Raw genomic sequence first — 17384 nt, forward strand, 5'->3', positions numbered from 1 at the left:
GAGAGTATTCGGGGATGGTACCCGTGAAGCCCACCACCACCGGGGACGTCACAGCAGAGTGAGCCATGGAAGTGGGCTGTGGGGAGTATTTGGGGATGGTACCCGTGAAGCCCACCACCACCGGGGACGTCACAGCAGAACGAGCCACGGAAGTGGTCTGTGGAGATTGTGAGTTTTACGTGGGTGGCCTCTGATGGACTCATTACGCTCAGTCACAGCAGGTTGTCTGGGCCTCGGGAGCGATTACTGAGAACTGGTTTACAGGGAGTCTAACCAGAGCTGCTGTGACACTGGGCCGGGAAGACGAGGGAGGTCTTGTCAGTGTTGCTTTGTTCTTTCTCTGCTGCTCTTCCTTGGGATTTGCCCCAGGTTTGGTGAGTGGTCCAGGTTCTGGGCATGAGCAAGTCCATTCCACTTGAATGGTGGCCAGGATGTACGGAGAGGATGGAAGGTTTCAGGACGTGCCTGGGAGGACTGGATGCAGAGTCTTGGGAATGTCCCCAGGCCTCGCTCCCAGCTTGGGTCCATGGGGCTGAGATTCAGGTCTGTCTGGGTCTGCTCTAAAAGCTTTTCTAATGTGCGTGTGTGTCCGTGTGTCTTTCCAGATGAACGACAACCTCATCGAGAGCTGGAGCGACCTGGATGAGCTGAAGGGCGCCAGGAGCCTGGAGACGGTGTACCTGGAGCGGAATCCCCTGCAGAAGGACCCCCAGTACCGGCGGAAGATCATGTTGGCCCTCCCCAGCGTGCGGCAGATAGACGCCACGTTCGTCAGGTTCTGAGTCCCTACTCCTCACTGGTCCCCGTCCTCGAAGAACTTCCCGGCCACGGTTTTTAATCTACCTGTTGCTCCTGAAATCGTCGCTCTCCCACCAGTCACAAGCCCGACGGCAATAAAAGCCCTGAGTGCTCACTGAGGTGTATGGTGCCCGCTCTCCAGTCTGAGATGCCGTCCCTAGTAAGTCTTGCCACGCACAGCGTTGCTCCTGCTCAGTTGTGGACAGTCGTTGTAGCCATGAGGGAGGCCGCGGCCCCACCTGCGTCGTATGAGACAGTGGGTCTGAGGGTGTGGAGATGGCCCCTGCTGCCCAAATGGTCCTCGGGGGCCATCCCAGCATCGTGACCCATGTCAGCCGAGAGGTCTTTAACCTTGTAGACCAGTTGGTGCCAAGTTTGGAAAAATTAAATATATTAAAAAAATAAATAACAAAGAACTCAGGTGCAAGATGATCAGCCTTCTGTGCTGGGACGCTGAGGGATACTCGTGAGGAGAGGTGGCTGGCTGCCTGTGAGTGCCCCCTGCCCTCCGAGGGAGCCCTAGCGAAGGGGTGACATCCCACGCCACACAGCTGCTCTGGGCTGCAGGCAGAATTCCAACCCCGGTGAGTCTTCTCCAAAGATCAGGCCCTTCGTCACTTACAGAATTCCCTCCCAGCCCTGCCCTGCTGTCGTTTGGGCTAGTTTTTTATAAAATTCACAGTGACCGCCCCCTGGGTCTCTACTTCATGTTCGAAGGGCACCGCCCTCTGTCAGGTCTCAGCTTTCTCACCTGCCGCACAGAGAGTGGGGTGTGCGGCCACAGAGGTCCCTGATAGGTCAGAGGCCCTGGAGCGGCGTTGCCCGAGGTGGAGACACCCCACATTGCAGGTGGCCCACGGCCGCAGGTGGCCCACGGCCACAGGTGGCCAGCAGCAGCCCGACTGGACGACACAGGTTACAGACATCCATCATCACAGAAAGGCCTAGCGGGCAGGGCTGCCCCAGACTCCTCTCACATATAAACTATTAAAGATGATGATTTGGAAGGTATGTTGTTGCTGTTAGGTGCCGTCCAGTCAGTTCCGACTCAAGCGACCCTATGCACCACAGAACGAAACCCTGCCCAGTCCTGCGCCATCCTCACGATCGTTATGCTGGAGCCCATTGTTGCAGCCACTGTGTCAGTCCATCTTGTTGAGGGTCTTCTTTTTTGCTGACCCCCTACTAAGCATGATGTCCTTCTCCAGGGACTGGTACCTCCTGACAACATGTCCAAAGTACGTGAGACGTAGTCTTGCCGTCCTTGGCTTCTAAGGAGCATTCTGGTTGTACTTCTTCCAAGACAGATTTGTTCTTTCTTTTGGCAGTCCATGGTATATTCAGTATTCTTCACCAACACCGTAATTAAGAGGCATAGAGTTTTCTTTGGTCTTCTTTATTCATTGGCCAGCTTTCGCATGAAATGTATAGGAAAAGAGAAATTAAGCTTTGTCACAGGATAGAATATGACTATTGGGCAGACACCTTGGTCTTCGTCTCGTGAGACCCAAGTCAGACTTCATGCAGAGCTGTGAGGGAATAAATGCGTGTGGTCAGCTTAAGTCATGAGGCGTGAACACGTGTGATGTGACACCACTTCCCCAGTCCCCCTGCTCTGGGCCCTCAAGGACATCCTGATGGGACCCTCACTATGCAGGCCGATTCCAGGACCAGCTTCAGGCCTGTCTCCGCCACCCACCCGTGGGAGAGCAGGGTACACAGGTGAACGCTCTCCCCTCCTTGGTCCCCCCAAGCCCCTCTCACGTTCTCCCGCCACCTCTGCACTGAGATATCGAAGGTGCTCCACCTGATCGCTGGGCCTCCCCTACCTGGAGCCTCTGTGGGCCAGCACTCCACGGGGGCTCGTCTGATTCTGTCCTGTACACATCCTGGAGCTCTTGCTGGCAGGGGGCTGGGCCCCCATGACCCTCAGTCAGAGGCGGGCAGAGCAGCCCAGGACCCTCAGATCCTCCCCCTGCTCCCTGGGGGTGGGGCTCAGAGGGCAGAGCAGCCGGGGACCCTCAGATCCACCCCTGCTCCCTGCTCCCTGCTCCCTGGGGGCAGGGCTCAGGGGGCAGCCGTAATAGGATACAACCAGGAAGGACAGCGCCTTGAGGAGGCCCCCATAGCTGCCTGGGGAGACAGACCCTCCAGAGGAGATGTGCTGCAGGTAGGGGGGTGGCGGGGCACCAGGAAGATCCGGGGCCTGAGAGGGCAGGAGGAGGGGCGAAGACACAGGCATCCCTGATGGGGGTCCTCACCCGGGGGGCGCCGAGGGAGTCCCGGGTCTGGAGTCAGGAGAGGTTGGGGCAGAGGACCAGACCTGGGGCGGGGGACCAGGGAGAAGGGCCAACTTGAGAAGCCACAGCCTGGGGGTGGGGAGAGGAGGGGAAGGGGAGAGAAAAAGGGTGGGGAGGGGTGGGGGATGGAATAAAGGGAGGGGAGCCCAGGCTGCTGAAGAGCATAGGGAAGGACACCTTCACGGCCGCGTGGTGGTACATGATCAGTGGAGCTGCCACGAGGGGACAAAGGAAGCCTGGAAACCACCCCCCCCCCATAAGCCCAGGCTCTTGGCAGGAAGAGTTTGGAGGTGGGGGTGGGGCAGAGTCTGGGCTGGGGAGGGAGGGTGGCACAGGTCAGGCGCTTGAGGGTCAAGAGACTTACCCTGGCGTGAAGGTTGAGAGTCCGCGCTGGGACTAGCTGTGGGCAGAGCTGCAGACAGGCCCAGAGAGGGTCCCCACAGGGCAGCGGTTTGCTCAGGGCAGCCTGTGCCTCTCCCCAGGGATGGGCCGCCATTGGCCTAAACCAATCAGGACGGATAGACCTGGTCCCCTTACAGACTGACCTGTGGCCAGGTGACCTAGAGACACATAGCCAGCCAGTAACACCTGCTTTCCTGAGAAAATGGGCAGGTGCAGCCAGCAGGGGGCGCACTTCCTTTCCTGCCACCTCGAGCGTAGACTTGATGGGGGGGCCTGCAGCAGCCGCCTTGCAACTATGAGGCAGAGGCTCGTGGCTTGCAAAGACTGACTCCTCAGAGCCACCACACTAACCCACCTCCCCCTACTTGGGAGAAAAAAGGCCTCTTTTGCTTTAGCCACAGTAGCTGGATGGGGTTTTTGTTTGTTTTGTTTTTTGCTTCCAGCAAATGCATTTCTAAATGTTACACGAATGGGTAGGAAAAGTTAGGGCTGAGTCAGTGCTGCGGAGGCCGCGGGCCTGGCTCCTCCAGCACCTGGGGCCTAAGGAGACACCAGTGCTCATGGGAAGTACGTTCTTCTTTCTTAATTTTAAACTACAAATTAATGCAACTTGAAAAACTATCCAACCATAAAGAATTGTATAAAGTGAAAACTATCCCCCCGGGCCAGTCTCCTTTCAGGAGGTTCCGTGTGCACTGACGGGCTCCACCTCCTGCTCTGGCTGTGGCAGGTTTGCCTCAGCGCCTACAACCCTGCCCCTCCTCACCGGACAGCCCTCAGGCAGACCCGGGCCCCTGGGAGGTAACGTCTCCCTGGGAGGACCCTTCGCCAGGGACTGGCCAGAGCAAGGGCATCGAGTAGCATCAGGTGGAGGAATCTGAGTGGCACCTCACCCTCTGGGGCCCCCGCGGGATCAGGCCAATGCCTCCTTTGGTGGGACGTTGCCCGAGGTCACACCCCACCTGGCGTCCCCCCTGCCCTGTCCCCAGGTCACCTGTCCCTCAGATCACACCTCACCTGGCATCCCCCCCACCCTGTCCCCAGGTCACCTGTCCCCCAGGTCACATCCCACCTGGCATCCCCCCCACCCAGTCCCCAGGTCACATCCCACCTGGCATCCCTACCTTCCCCATCCCCCAGTTCACACCCCACCTGGCGTCCCCCCCACCCTGTCCCCCAGGTCACACCCCACCTGGCGTCCCACCTTCCCTGTCCCCCAGGTCACACCCCACCTGGCGTCCCCACCTTCCCTGTCCCCAGGTCACACCTCACTTGCTGTCCCCCCCTACCCTGTCCCCAGGTCACACCCCACCTGGCATCCCACCTTCCCTGTTCCCCAGGTCACACAGGTCACACCTCCCTGTCCCCACACCCCACCTGCTGTCCCCCCCACCCTGTCCCCAGGTCACACCTCACTTGCTGTCCCCCCCTACCCTGTCCCCAGGTCACACCCCACCTGGTATCCCACCTTCCCTGTCCCCAGGTCACACCCCACCTGGCGTCCCACCTTCCCTGTCCCCAGGTCACACAGGTCACACCTCCCTGTCCCCCAGGTCACACCCCACCTGGCGTCCCACCTTCCCTGTCCCCAGGTCACACAGGTCACACCTCCCTGTCCCCCAGGTCACACCCCACCTGGCATCCCACCTTCCCTGTCCCCCAGGTCACACCCCACCTGGTGTCCTCCCTTTCCACCTCCCCCTTGCCCCTCCTGGTTTCTGGGGACCCGTCCTCAGCCCATCCTTGGTCTAGGACCCTAATCTCGGGGTCTGCGCTGGGCGAACAGGGCCCCAACAAGACCTTGCTGTGGAGACCCTCAGGCCAGGCTCCCGCTGTGAGGGGCCTGCCCACCGTCCCGCACACCCCAAGGCAAGCTCAGGGCTCCCTGGGTGGCCCTGAGCCTGGGACTGTGGAGAGGGCCCGGGGCCATGGAGAGGGCCAGAAAGGGGTCCATCCAGGATGAGATGTTGGGCTCCAGGGATTTTGACAAGTGGGCTGGGCGGGGTGGGGGGTCAGTAGGCGGAGCAAGAACCACCTGCAAGGCAAGGCCACGAGCCCTGGTGTGTATGAGCGGGCTCCCAGGGATGAGGAGAGCCCGCCCTCCACAGTTAGCCCCCAGATGGGGCTCTGAGACTCACATGACCCACCTGAGGTCACCCCCAGGAGACGGCAGGGCTGACCTGCACCCCAGGTCTCCTGAGGTCCCTGGGCCCTGGCTGACACCCACCCACCACCAGGAACATCCACCCACCCCCAGCTGACAGCCACCCACACCTGGCTGACACCCACCCACCCCCAGAGCACCCACCCAGCCCCGGCTGACACCCACTACCCCTGGGAGCACCTGCACACCCTCAGAGCACCTGCCCACCCCCAGAGCACCTGCACACCCCCGGGAGCACCTGCACACCCCCAGAGCACCTGCACACCCCCGGGAGCATCTGCACACCCCCAGAGTACCTGCCCACCCCCGGGAGCACCTGCACACCCCCAGAGCACCTGCACACCCCCAGAGCACCTGTACACCCCCGGGAGCACCATACCACCCTCAGAGTGCCCACACACCCACCCCCAGCACCTGTTTAACCTTGAGGTGCCTCAGTGTCCCCGTGCCTGGTGAGGGGCATCAGAGACACGATAATAGTCCACACAGCCCCCAGCTGATGCGGCGCTGAAATCCCTAAACAAACAAGGTGGTGAGCACCTCCCTGCCAGGCCGTCAACTGGCTCCCAGCAGCATTTGCGTGGTGCCTATGTGAGGCTCTAGGGAAATGGGTGCCTCTGTTTGTGGAGACCAGGCCCCACACCCCCTTCTCAAACAAAGGCAGATCCTGTTCCAGGATTGGGGAGACCTTGCCTCACAGCCGGCCAGCCGTGCCAGCCCCCTCCTGCCTGTACCAGCCGTTTGCCAGCCGCCCGCCCACCAGGGCAGGGCTGCGGGACCCGGGCTGGGCCGGTGCACATGGCCACACGCTCCGCCCAGCTCTCTGCCCCCAGCCTGCCAGATTCTGCAGCTAGACCAAGCTGGGGCTGCGTGGCGGGCCATGACCTCTGAGGCTGCTTCCGGAAACCGCAGTGCCAGGTAGGAACCCATACTACGGCGTGTGGGCCGTGGGGGACAAGTGGGAATAGGCTCCTGGCCCACCCGCCCTGAGCTGTGGATGGTGGTGGTGGGCTCCCCTACAGCTCCGGGTTCACCCTACTGCCCAGGAGCCTGCTCTGAGCTCCACGGGACAAGCAGGGACAGGCGCACAGTGGGGCCTTGGACAGGTGTGAGGTGGGGCCTTAGTTTCCCCACCTCCCAGTAAAGAACGATAGCTCCAGGCCGTTGCATGCGCTCATCTGTCCCAGGCCCCTCTGTCCCAGCCCCTCTGTCCCAGCCCCTCTGTCCCACATCCCTCTGTCCCAGCCCCTCTGTCCCAGGTGCCTCTGTCCCAGCCCCTCAGTCCCAGGACCTCTGTCCCAGCCCCTCTGTCCCAGCCCCTCTGTCCCACACCCCTCTGTCCCAGACCCATCTGTCCCAACCCCTCTGTCCCACACCCCTGTCCCACGCCCCTCTGTCCCAGCCCCTCTGCAAGGCTCTGGGGGTGCTCAGCAGTGCAGGGGCTGCACCCCACGTACAGCCTGGTTGACTTGCCCAGGGCATCCCCAGGCCCACACTGGAGACCCATCAGATGCCACGCCCTGGCTCTGAGTCTGTAGGTCTGGGCTTCAGTCTCTGCTCTCTGGGCCTCTGCTTACCCGAAAGGAGGGCCAGACTAGAGGCACCGTCCACCTCTGTCCCCCAGTGGCTCCTCCGCCTGCACCCCTCCTCCACCACGGCTCTGGTGACCCCGCAGGGCCACCTGGTTCTGCACCATCCCCCACCCACCCCTTGCCACACTTTGCAGGCCCGTTACCTGGAACGGTGGTACGGTCCTCCTCACAGAGAGACACAAAAGCCTGAAGGGAGAGGCACGGGGGACCAGCATGCAGGGTCAGCTTGGCCAGGCCAGCCTTTTCTGAGGGCCCAGGGTGTCCCAGACATGCCACGCCTTCACCATCCTGTCCTGGGATCCTGGCATCAGACCCTCAGGAGGGATGGCTCAGGCAAGTGGCCCAGGAGGTGCCATCCACTGCCCCCAGGATGGCTCTGCTCCTCAGGCAAGCGAGCAGGGGGGTCTGTGCTCTGAGGCTGGCCCTCTGGGCCGACCAGCCCCCACACCACAGAAGGTGGACGAGTGGGTGGCTTTGGGGAACAGATGGATGGACAGACGTCCTGTGGAGCCAGGCCTCCCGGTGTCATTGCTGCCGATTCCCCGTCTGGGACCCTCTCGTGCTCCCAGGCCCCCGGGGCTGTGGGCTTGGCGTCCCTCACCTGGAAAATGGGCTCGCCCTGCCCTGGAGATGCTCGGTGGGGCTGTGTGGGGCACAGGGCCTGGTCTCACATGTCCCTCTGCCCTCGGGCGCCCTGGTCCTGCTGGAGGCAGAAGCGTGATGCTGCGGTGTCGGACCCTGGAGGAGGACAGCAGCGTCCTCATCGACATGGCCCCCGGGGCAGAGAAAGTGGGCTCCTATGGGAGCACGGCCCTGCATGAGGCTGGCGGGTCTCAGGTAAGACGCACGGGGACAGTCCCAGGCCCTGGTACAGGGCAGCCGGACAGGGCGGGGTCCCTGAAACCCCTGAGGGTGGACATCCTTGGGTCATGGCCAGGCTTCTCCTGGTCCTTGTCCCCTGCCCAGGCCCGGTGCTCAGAGGTCCCTGGGGGCCCATGGGGAGACTGTAGGGACCTGGCCCTCTGGCTGCCTGCCTGCAACCCCTGGGGCCTGGGAGCCCCTGTGCCCCCCTGCTTGCGTTTTCCTCTGTGACCCTGGGTGGTGGGACATTGCTGGGGCGGTGGGGGCAGTCCCCACGGTCAGAGTCCAACATTGCTGGGGCAGTGGGGGCGGTCCCCACGGTCAGAGGCCAACATTCCTCGGGCAGTGGGGGTGGTCCCCACGGTCAGAGGCTGACATTGCCTCCTTCCCTTTCAGCTGAGTGGACCCCAGGCCGCCTGCAGGGCAAGGAGCCCAGCCAAGCCCAGGATTGGTGAGCCCCTCCCACACCTCTCAGCCCCACCCGTGTTGGTCCTGGGGGTGGGGACAGATGGGGCATCCATGGGTGGCATCAGGAGGTCAGTGGGTGCAGGCCACACTTCTCACTAGCCAGGCTGCCCCTCCCTCCCCAACAACACCTCCTGAAACAGCCTCGTGCTGAGTGCTGTGCTGGAGGCAGGCTTGGGGCCTTGTAAGCAAACCCATGCTGGGGGATGGCAGGAACAGGTTCCCTGCTGTGGGTGGAGCTGGGGGGCTCTGAGGCTGAGCGGTTTCCAGTCCTCCTCTGGCTCCGGCCTCAGAGCTGACTGAGAGCGCCCTTTCCCCATCTCCCCTTACCCGGGTCTCCCGCTTCCTGCAGCCCATCCCTGCCACACCTCCCAAGTCTCTCCACCCACTTCCCACTCCCACCCACCCCTCTGTCGACACCTCCCAAATCTCTCCACCCACTTCCCACTCCCACCCCACCCCTCTTGCTGCATTTTACCAGAAATGGCACCAGCACCCAGCCAGGCTCCACACCCACCCTGCCCCCACCGGCAGCACAGAGACCCACATTAAGGGGAGAAGTCAGGACATCCTTCCTCTGCTCAGAACCCCCAGTGGCTCCCCCTCTTTCTGTGAGAAGGCCAAAGCCCTCACAGTGGCCTACAAGGCCAGCCATGGTCCTGTCCCTTTCCCAGCCCCTTAGACCCTCCTACCGTGGGAAGCTTCCATCTCTTCCTTCCAGCCCCCAGACCTCCAGGCACCTCCTGCCACAGGCCCTTTGCACGGCCTCACCCTCCACCCAGGCACTTTCACCTCCGTGGACACCTGCTCACTCCTCCATCCACTGAGGTGTACTCAAAGGTCACCCTCCCATCCACCCACCCTGCGTCTCCCTCTCCACCATCTGACACCCTCCACAGGCACTTGTTTGTTTGATTTCTGTCTATTCCCCCCTCCACAACGTCAGCTCCGTGAGGGTGGGATGTTGATGGATAAATGAGTGGAGGATGGAATGAATGAGGAAGGTGCGGGCCTATCCGAGTGGGTGGGACTGAGGGCCCGGCCCTCCTCCTGCAGTAAGTGGCCTCACACAGGGACAGACACCGTCCTCTAAGATAATCCCGTACCTGCGCCTGGATTTCCCTCTGGCCTCCTCTGCACTCCAAGCACGTTTGACCCCCCGTAGCCCACGGGCACATGTGGGCACGTTGGCAGGCCAGTCCCTGGCAGCTCCCCCCACTGCTACAGGCTGCAGAACTTCTAGATTTCTAGAGGCACTTCCCCGCTCTCCCTGCTCCGTGACAGTTTCCCCAATCCCCGCCCCACCTACCCCTGCTCCCGCAATTTGTCAGTTTAGGAGCAATCCCAAATTCTCCTTTTTTCAAGAGTTGCGAAGCCACCTCTGTCCTGGGATGGTGTCACTCACTCTGAACCTGGGGCTGTGATTGGGACGCAGATTCACAATGAGCCCCCCCAGCGTTGCCTGTCGTCTTGGGGCTGTCTGCTCTGTTTGGGGCTCCTTCCGGCTCCCCTCCTTGGTTTATTTTGTTAATCTGTTGTTGATGCTGTTGTTGAGGTTGTGGTTTGTTAGTCTGATGCTTAGCTTATTAGTTTTCGATCTTCCTTTCTGATACTAGAATTGAGGCAATAAATTTCCCTCAAATTTTCCCACAAATTTTGACATTTTCATTATTTAATTCTGAATATTTTCTAATTTCTTTATAACTTTATAATTTCTCCCATGAGTCATAAAATGTTTAAAAGTATATTTTTTAGTTCCAAATATATAAAGTTTTTTTTTTTGTTTTAGTTCTTTTTAGAACTAATTTCTAACTTAACTGCGTTTGTTCAGAGAGGCTGGTTTCCATGATACCGACTTTTTGAAAATAGTTGTCTTGCTTTATGGTCCAGTTAGTTAATATTCCACATGTGCTTAGAATTGCTGGGCTCAAAGCTTGCTCTGTGCCCACCGGACCAGTCTCACTGTGTTGTTCAAATCTTTCCATCCATCCTTATTATTTTTTGTCTCCTTCATATCTTTCAATTACTGGCAGAATGTCTTACAATCTTCTTCCATAATGGTGCAATTTCTCCATTTCTCCTTATGGTTCCTCCATTTATAAACTTTGCACATTTTTTAAGTATGTTATATTAGAAACAAACGACATAGTTATTTGCTTAGTAGTTTCATGTAAAAGTTTACAATTATTGTATTTTCCTAGAAAATTATGCCTGTACCTGTAGCAATACTTTTTGTCTTAAAGTCTATTTTGTCTGATATTTAACATTTTTTATCAGGTTTCGTTTGAAAAGGGATAGGGCATGCCTGATGTATTTACAACATAGAGTTTTTCTATCCATGGAGATGGTATATTGCTCCATTCATTTAGATGTACTTTAATTTCTCTCAGCAATGTTTTGTTGTTTTCAATGAGATCTTTCTCATCTTTTAGTAGATGTATTCCCAGGTGGTAGATTTTTAAATGGTATTGTAAATAGTATTGTTTTAAAATTTTTCCTTTTCTATTTGTCACAACTATTTTGAAATAATTTGAGTTTTTTTTTAAATATTGAGATTGTATATAGTGACCTTGCTAAATTCACTTCATTCAAATAGCTTGTAGATTCTTTTATATATTCTATGAACACTATCATGTTGCTCACAAATAACAGTTTTTTCTTTCAAAGTCTTATGATTTTATTTTATTATATATTATACATATATATATAAACCAACCCTGTTGACGTTGATTCCAACTTACAGTGACCCTGAAGGACACAGTAGAACTGCCCCACGGGGTTTCCAAGGAGCAGCTGGTGGATTTGAACTGCTGACTTTTTGGTTAGCAGCTGAACGCTTAACCACTGCACCACTAGGGCTCCATATATATACGTATATGTATGTATGTATATGTATATATGGAGGGTTTTTCTGTGGATTTTTTCTTATCAGATTAAGGAGAATCCCAAATTTTTTGGTTTGCTGAGCATTTTTACCACAAATTTTTTATCAAACTTAAAAAAATTTATATGTATTTCTTGTAAACGGCTTATAATTGGGTCTTCTTTTTTATAATCCAGCCTGACAATCTGTGCATTTTAATCAGAGTGTTTAGTTCGCTTACACTTAGTGTAATTACCAATATAGTTGGGTTTAAGACAACCATCTTGCTGGTTTTTTCTATTTGTGCCATCTATTCTTTGTTCTTTTATTTTTCCTTCCCTGCCTTCTCTTGTATTGATCAAATACCTTTTATTATTCAATTTTTCTCCTCTATGACTTTCTCATTTTACCTTTTCATGTCATTTTTTTTCCATGGCTACTCTCAAAATTACAAAATCACAACTTATTACAATCAACCTTAAAATTGTACTTTTATCATGTTCCAAATTATGAAATAAACCTACATTTTAACTTCATTTACCCCTCCCACTTTTTTTTCTTATTGATCTCACAGATTACTTCTAGATATCTTATAAATCCCAAGCAACATTGCTGTTACTGTTGCCTTAGATAGTCAATAGTCAATGGTATTTTTTAACAGCTTTATTATATATAATTTACAAGCCATAAAGTCAGGTGCATGGAAGCAGCAGTGTCCAAGCCCTGGACTCCAGCTTTCCATCAGAACCTAACTGTCCCCACTGGGATGCATAGCCTTTCCCTGGGCCGGGCCCCCACGTTAGCCTCGCCTGTGTTCCTGTCGGTTCTCAACAGACTTCGTCCTTGTTTGGGAGGAAGACCTGAGGCTGGGTCGGCCGCAGGACAGCTCCACCCGAGACAAGACAGACAGGCACAGGGCATGGCGGGAGACCTTTCTGGATAACCTCCGGACAGCCGGGCTGCATGTGGACCAGGTATCTGGGGTCAGTTGTGGGCAGGGCCCTGGACCCTGCCTTTGCTCGATGACCTCAGACCTCTCCTCAGGGCGTGGCATCCAGAGCTCCGATGTCCTGCCAGACACCACGCCCCTCAGCCAGTTGCCTGTGGCTGGGAACCACTGGCTACAGGAGGAGGGCCCTGCCCCATGCTGCCTCTGACCCCGACTGTGGTGGCCTTGAGGGCTCGGACAGACGGCACCCCTGGTCTGGAAGCAAAGAGTAGAAGCTGCGTGTGGGCAAGCCATGCAAGGGAGACTTTCTCTCCATTTCCCACCAAGGCAGAGAGGAGAGCCTTTTTAAATGCAGCATTAATAGCTATGAGACGTGGTAACCTGTCAATGTGAGCGTTAGTGTGTGGGTTAGAGGAAGGTCTTTGTAAAAGAGTCACATGCTCAGTAGGAGGATTTGTCCACAGAACTGAAAGTCCCCAGGCCAGCCCACCCCAGGGCTCCAGGAGTGCCTGCCACATATCTACACATGTGCACACACATGCACACACGCATGCATTCACACGTGCATTCACCCCACACACATGCACACATGCACACATGCATGCCCTCAAGCTCTCACACAGCCCCTCCATCCCCACAGCACGACGTCCAGGACCAGGACATGGCAGTGCGCTACATCCTCCTCAGCGCACCCTGGGCTGTGCTCTGCTACTACGCGGAAGACCTGCGCCTGAAGCTGCCCTTGCAGGTAACTAGAGGTGCACGGGGGCAGAAGTGGGTCTCAAAGTCCCAAGCCTAAGCGACTGTTACTGGGAGCAACTGCCCATGCCAACAACCGGGAGGGCTCCTGCTCACATCCTCCCACCGAGGCACACTGGATGGGGCTGACAGTGTGAGCTGGAGCTGGCTTAGGCTGGTCCCCTTGGGGCCCTGACCCCGCAGACCCCTGCTGAGGGCCTGGCACTGCACTATGGCAGTCAGAGTGGGGCTGCTCAGCCTGGCTGGAGATATTCCAGGAGGCGGTGGCTCCTGGAACCTCTGGGGCTGCTCTGCTGTCCTCTGTGTGGCTGACTGTGACCACCATGGCAGGGCCTGGACCAAGTGGCCACTCCTCTGTCCCTGCCTGGAGGGGCCTCATTCCTAGAATGTACAGCTGAGCAGCCCTCAGAGCCTGAGGCCCAGGGGAAGGGGCTTACCTGCTCCCAACGCTCCCACCGCGGCCGGAGCTGGGCAGAGAGGCAAGGACCTTTCGCCTGTTATGTGCACAACCCCCGCCCCAACCCCTACCCTGTGGCGTTTCCTCACAGGAGTTGCCCAATCAGGCCTCCAACTGGTCAGCCGGCGTGCTGGCTGCCCTGGGCATCCCCAACATCCTGCAGGAGGAGGTGCCCGACGTGCCCCCCGAGTACTACTCCTGCCAGTTCAAAGTGAGCAAGCTGCCCAGGTAAGGACGGCCCCCAGGCCACGGGCAAGCTCGGGCGGTACCCGTCACGGACAAGAGCACCAGGGTGAATGCGCGCATGACAGAAAGCAGTAACAAGTGTGTGAGCAGCAGCTGACTTCCCCCAAGCACTTGCCTTTCCTGGGCCTTCTCACCAGGAAGCATGAGCTCAGGTGGGCCAGCTCTTGTACTGGCCGGCCATTTCTAGAAGCCCCTGCAGCAGTCAGAGTGCGGTGGTTAGGTTGCAAACATCCCCATCTCAGTACTGGACACGACGAAATCTGTCTCCCTGGTCTGTGTCCCTGTCACCACGGTCTCTCAGGGCCTGGTGCACGGCGGTCCCTCTGTCACAGCCACCATGACCACAGAGGCAGGACGCAGCGTGTGATCATGCAGCTCCAGGAGCTTGCCTGGAAGTGACTCAAGCTGCGTCCACACACGCATTACTGGACAAAGCTGGTTACGTGGCCGCACACAGATGCAGGGCGGAAAGCCCTCCTTCCCTGAGTCCAGACCGCAGGGACCAGTGTTGGTGACTGGCACTAAAGACCCCACACAGTCTCACTGCCCACAAAAGAAACCGCCCTTCCTTGAGGCGGAAATTCAAACTCCATCCCTCTGCCCCCACCCACGTGGTCACCCGGATTCTGGCATCCCAGCGAGGGCCCTCTGCTTCGTCATGTGTCCTCATGGCCACCGCCAACACCAGCTGTCCCCACCCACTGTGGCCCCATGCCCAGAGCTCCTGGGCAGCACAAGGAAGGGCCCGTGGCCCCACTCTTCCCCTCCCTGCTGGAGGGCCATTGTTAGGTGCCGTCCAGTCGGTTCCGACTCGTAGCCACCCTGTGGACAACAGAACGACAGGGGTTGGAGAGGTGGGTGCAAGGATTTCTGTGGCATCTGGGAAGGAAACGGCAAAATGGGCATCAGCTACATGGCCAGGTGTCAGGAATGGGGTTTGAGGGCATGCGTGTGTGTGTGTGTGTGTGTGCATGTCCGTGGGCCTGTCCCGTGCTCCGTGTGTGTGTGTGTGCATGTCTGTGGGCCTGTCCTGTGCTCCCGTGTGTGTGTGTGCATGTCAGTGGGCCTGTCCCGTGCTTCCGTGTGTGTGTGTGTGTGTGCATGTCTGTGGGCCTGTCCTGTGCTCCCGTGTGCATGTGCTTCATGCGTGCTTGTTCCCATGTGTGCATGCTTCATGTGTACTTGTTCCCACGTGTGCATGCTTCAGTGTGCATGGACTCCCACGTGTGTGTGCTTTCGCGTGCACGTGTGCCCCACGCATGCCTGTGAACCTGAGCTCTGCCCTCTCACCTGCCGCAGGTTCCTCGGGAGTGACAACCAGGACACCTTCTTCCCCAGCACCAAGAGGCACCAGATTGTAAGTGGAGACCGAGCTCTGAGCCCTAAAACCTGAGCCTTGACCTTGAGCCCTGAGCCCTGAGCCCTGAGCCCTGAGCCCTGAGCCCTGAACCCCGAGCCCTTAACCCAGAACCCTGAGCCCTGAGCCTTGAGCCCTGAGCCCTGAACCTCAAGCCCTAGGCCCTGAGCCCTGAATCCCAAGCCCTGAGCCCTGAACACTGAGTCCTGAACCCTGAACCCTGAGCCTTGAACCCTGAACCCTGAGCCCTGAACCCTAAGCCCTGAGTCCTAAACACTGAGCCCTGAATCCTGAGCCCTGAACCCTGAGCCCTGCACCCTGAACCCTGAACCCTGAGCCCTGAACCCTGAACCCTGAATACTGTGCCCTGATCCCTCAGCCCTGAACCCTAATCCCTGAGCCCTGAACCCTGAGCCATGCACCCTGAACCCTGAGCCCTGAGCCCTGAACCCTGAACCCTGAGCCTTGAACCCTGAATCCTGAGCCCTGATCCCTCAGCCCTGAACCCTAATCCCTGACTCCTGAACCCTGAGCTCTGAATCCTGAGCTCTGAGACTTGAACCCTGAACCCTGAGCCCTGAGCCCTGAGCCCTGAGCCCGAAACACTGAGCCCTCAGTCCTGAGCCCTGAGCCCTGAACCCTGAGCCCTGAGCCCTGAGCCCTGAGTCTTGAACCCTGAGCCCTGAACCCTGAGCCCTGAACGCCAAGCCCTGAGCCCTAAACCCTGAGTCCTGAACCCTGAACCCTGAGCTTTGAACCCTGAATCCTGAGCCCTGAACCCTAAGCCCTGAGTCCTAAACCCTGAGCCCTGAACCATGAGCCCTGAACCCTGAACCCTGAGCCTTGAACCCTGAATCCTGAGCCCAGATCCCTCAGCCCTGAACCCTAATCCCGGAGTCCTGAACCCTGAGCCCTGAATCCTGAGCTCTGAGCCCTAAACCCTGAGCCCTGATCCCTGAGCCCAGAACCCTGATCCCTCAGCCGTGAACCCTAATCCCGGAGTCCTGAACCCTGAGCCCTGAATCCTGAGCTCTGATCCCTGAACCCTGAACCCTGAAGCCCGAACCCTGAGCCCTGAGCCCTGAACCTTGTGCCCTGAGCCCTAAACCTCGAGCCCTGAGCCCTGAACCCCAAGCCCTGAGCCCTGAGCCCTGATCCCCGAGCCCTGAACCCCGAGCTCTGAGCCCTGAGCCCCGAGCCCTGAGCCCTGAACCCTGAGCTCTGTGCCGCGAGTCCTGAACCCTGAGCTCCGAGCCCTGAGCCCTGCGCCCTGAGTCCGGAACCCTGAGCCCCGAGCCCTGAGCCCTGAGCCCTGAGCCCCGAGCCCTGCGCCCTGAGCCCTGATCCCACTCTGAACAGCCCTTTGGCCCCATACCACTCCTGCCCCAGAGTTGGAAGCAGAGGCCTCCACTGAGCTGGAAGGCTTGTGGGTGATCATGGGGTTGCAGCCTGAGGGCTGGGGGCTGAGGCCCACAGAAATGAAGACCCCACTTTCAGAGGCTTCCCCTCCCCTCACTGCACAGGGGGACGTGGCCAGGATGGGGAGTTGGGTGGGGGACATGCCCAAGCTGCTCAGCGGACCCTCCAGACACCCCAGCGCCAAGATATTGGATGGATAGACTTGTGGGACAGACAGCCAAGGACAGACAGCGAATCCCCAGGCCCAGTCGGGGGTGGGCCCCACTGGTGGGTGAGGAGGGAGCTGCAGACCCCTGCAGCTCAGCATCCCTGGTGGGGACAGAGCCGGGGTCACGTGACACAGGCCAGGTGCCCTGTCTGGGGGTGTTCCACTGTCTGTGGTCGGGAAAAGGCCAGGACAGGCCTGCCCGGGAGCCCCTGCCCCTCTCTGCTGGTCACTGAAGGCACAAAGGACAGCTGCCACCCCGTGGGCTGCCTGGGCTGGGGGTGCCCACTCCTGACCTGGGCCGACCCTGGAATGCAGCGGTGTCCACTCCCGCCTGGAGGAGCTGTGAGAGCCAGGGACTGGGTCAGGGCCCGCCGTAACTGACGATCTGGGCGATGGTCTCAGCTTCCCTGCTTGTGACCTCAAGCAGTGACTGTCAGTGCCCAGGGTTGGGGGTCGTGGGGGGAGGACAGGCCGGGAGGAGCTGGGCCCAGGCACTGCCCAGCGTCGGGGTCGTGGGGGGAGGACAGGCCGGGAGGAGCTGGGC

General features: G+C 58.1%; 2 protein-coding genes across 3 annotated transcripts in view; both read left to right on the forward strand.

Moving 5' to 3' along the window:
- Positions 1-906, forward strand: part of PPP1R7 (protein phosphatase 1 regulatory subunit 7) — a 38967-nt gene extending 38061 nt beyond the window's left edge. The window contains exon 11 of one of the 2 annotated variants that reach the window (XR_002825642.1): positions 606-723. Coding sequence is in view for 1 of the 2 variants with exons in the window: in XM_004386479.3 (XP_004386536.1) it covers positions 606-782 (177 nt within the window). In the remaining variant the exon portion in view is untranslated. Of the gene's footprint in view, positions 1-605 lie in introns of both variants that reach the window. The other variant, XM_004386479.3, reaches the window with a different exon arrangement.
- A 3063-nt stretch (positions 907-3969) lies between these two features.
- ANO7 (anoctamin 7) overlaps positions 3970-17384 on the forward strand; it is a 28906-nt gene continuing 15491 nt past the window's right edge. The window contains exons 1-13 of the mRNA XM_004386515.1: positions 3970-3973; positions 4181-4301; positions 5253-5334; positions 5859-6053; positions 6402-6456; positions 6498-6582; positions 7970-8086; positions 8519-8568; positions 11376-11378; positions 12280-12419; positions 13035-13142; positions 13702-13838; positions 15156-15213. Of these exons, the coding sequence (XP_004386572.1) occupies positions 3970-3973; positions 4181-4301; positions 5253-5334; positions 5859-6053; positions 6402-6456; positions 6498-6582; positions 7970-8086; positions 8519-8568; positions 11376-11378; positions 12280-12419; positions 13035-13142; positions 13702-13838; positions 15156-15213 (1155 nt within the window). The remainder of the gene's footprint in view (positions 3974-4180; positions 4302-5252; positions 5335-5858; positions 6054-6401; positions 6457-6497; positions 6583-7969; positions 8087-8518; positions 8569-11375; positions 11379-12279; positions 12420-13034; positions 13143-13701; positions 13839-15155; positions 15214-17384) is intronic.

Source organism: Trichechus manatus, unplaced genomic scaffold (genome assembly GCF_000243295.1).
Source record: "Trichechus manatus latirostris isolate Lorelei unplaced genomic scaffold, TriManLat1.0 scaffold00165, whole genome shotgun sequence".
NCBI lineage: Eukaryota > Metazoa > Chordata > Mammalia > Sirenia > Trichechidae > Trichechus > Trichechus manatus.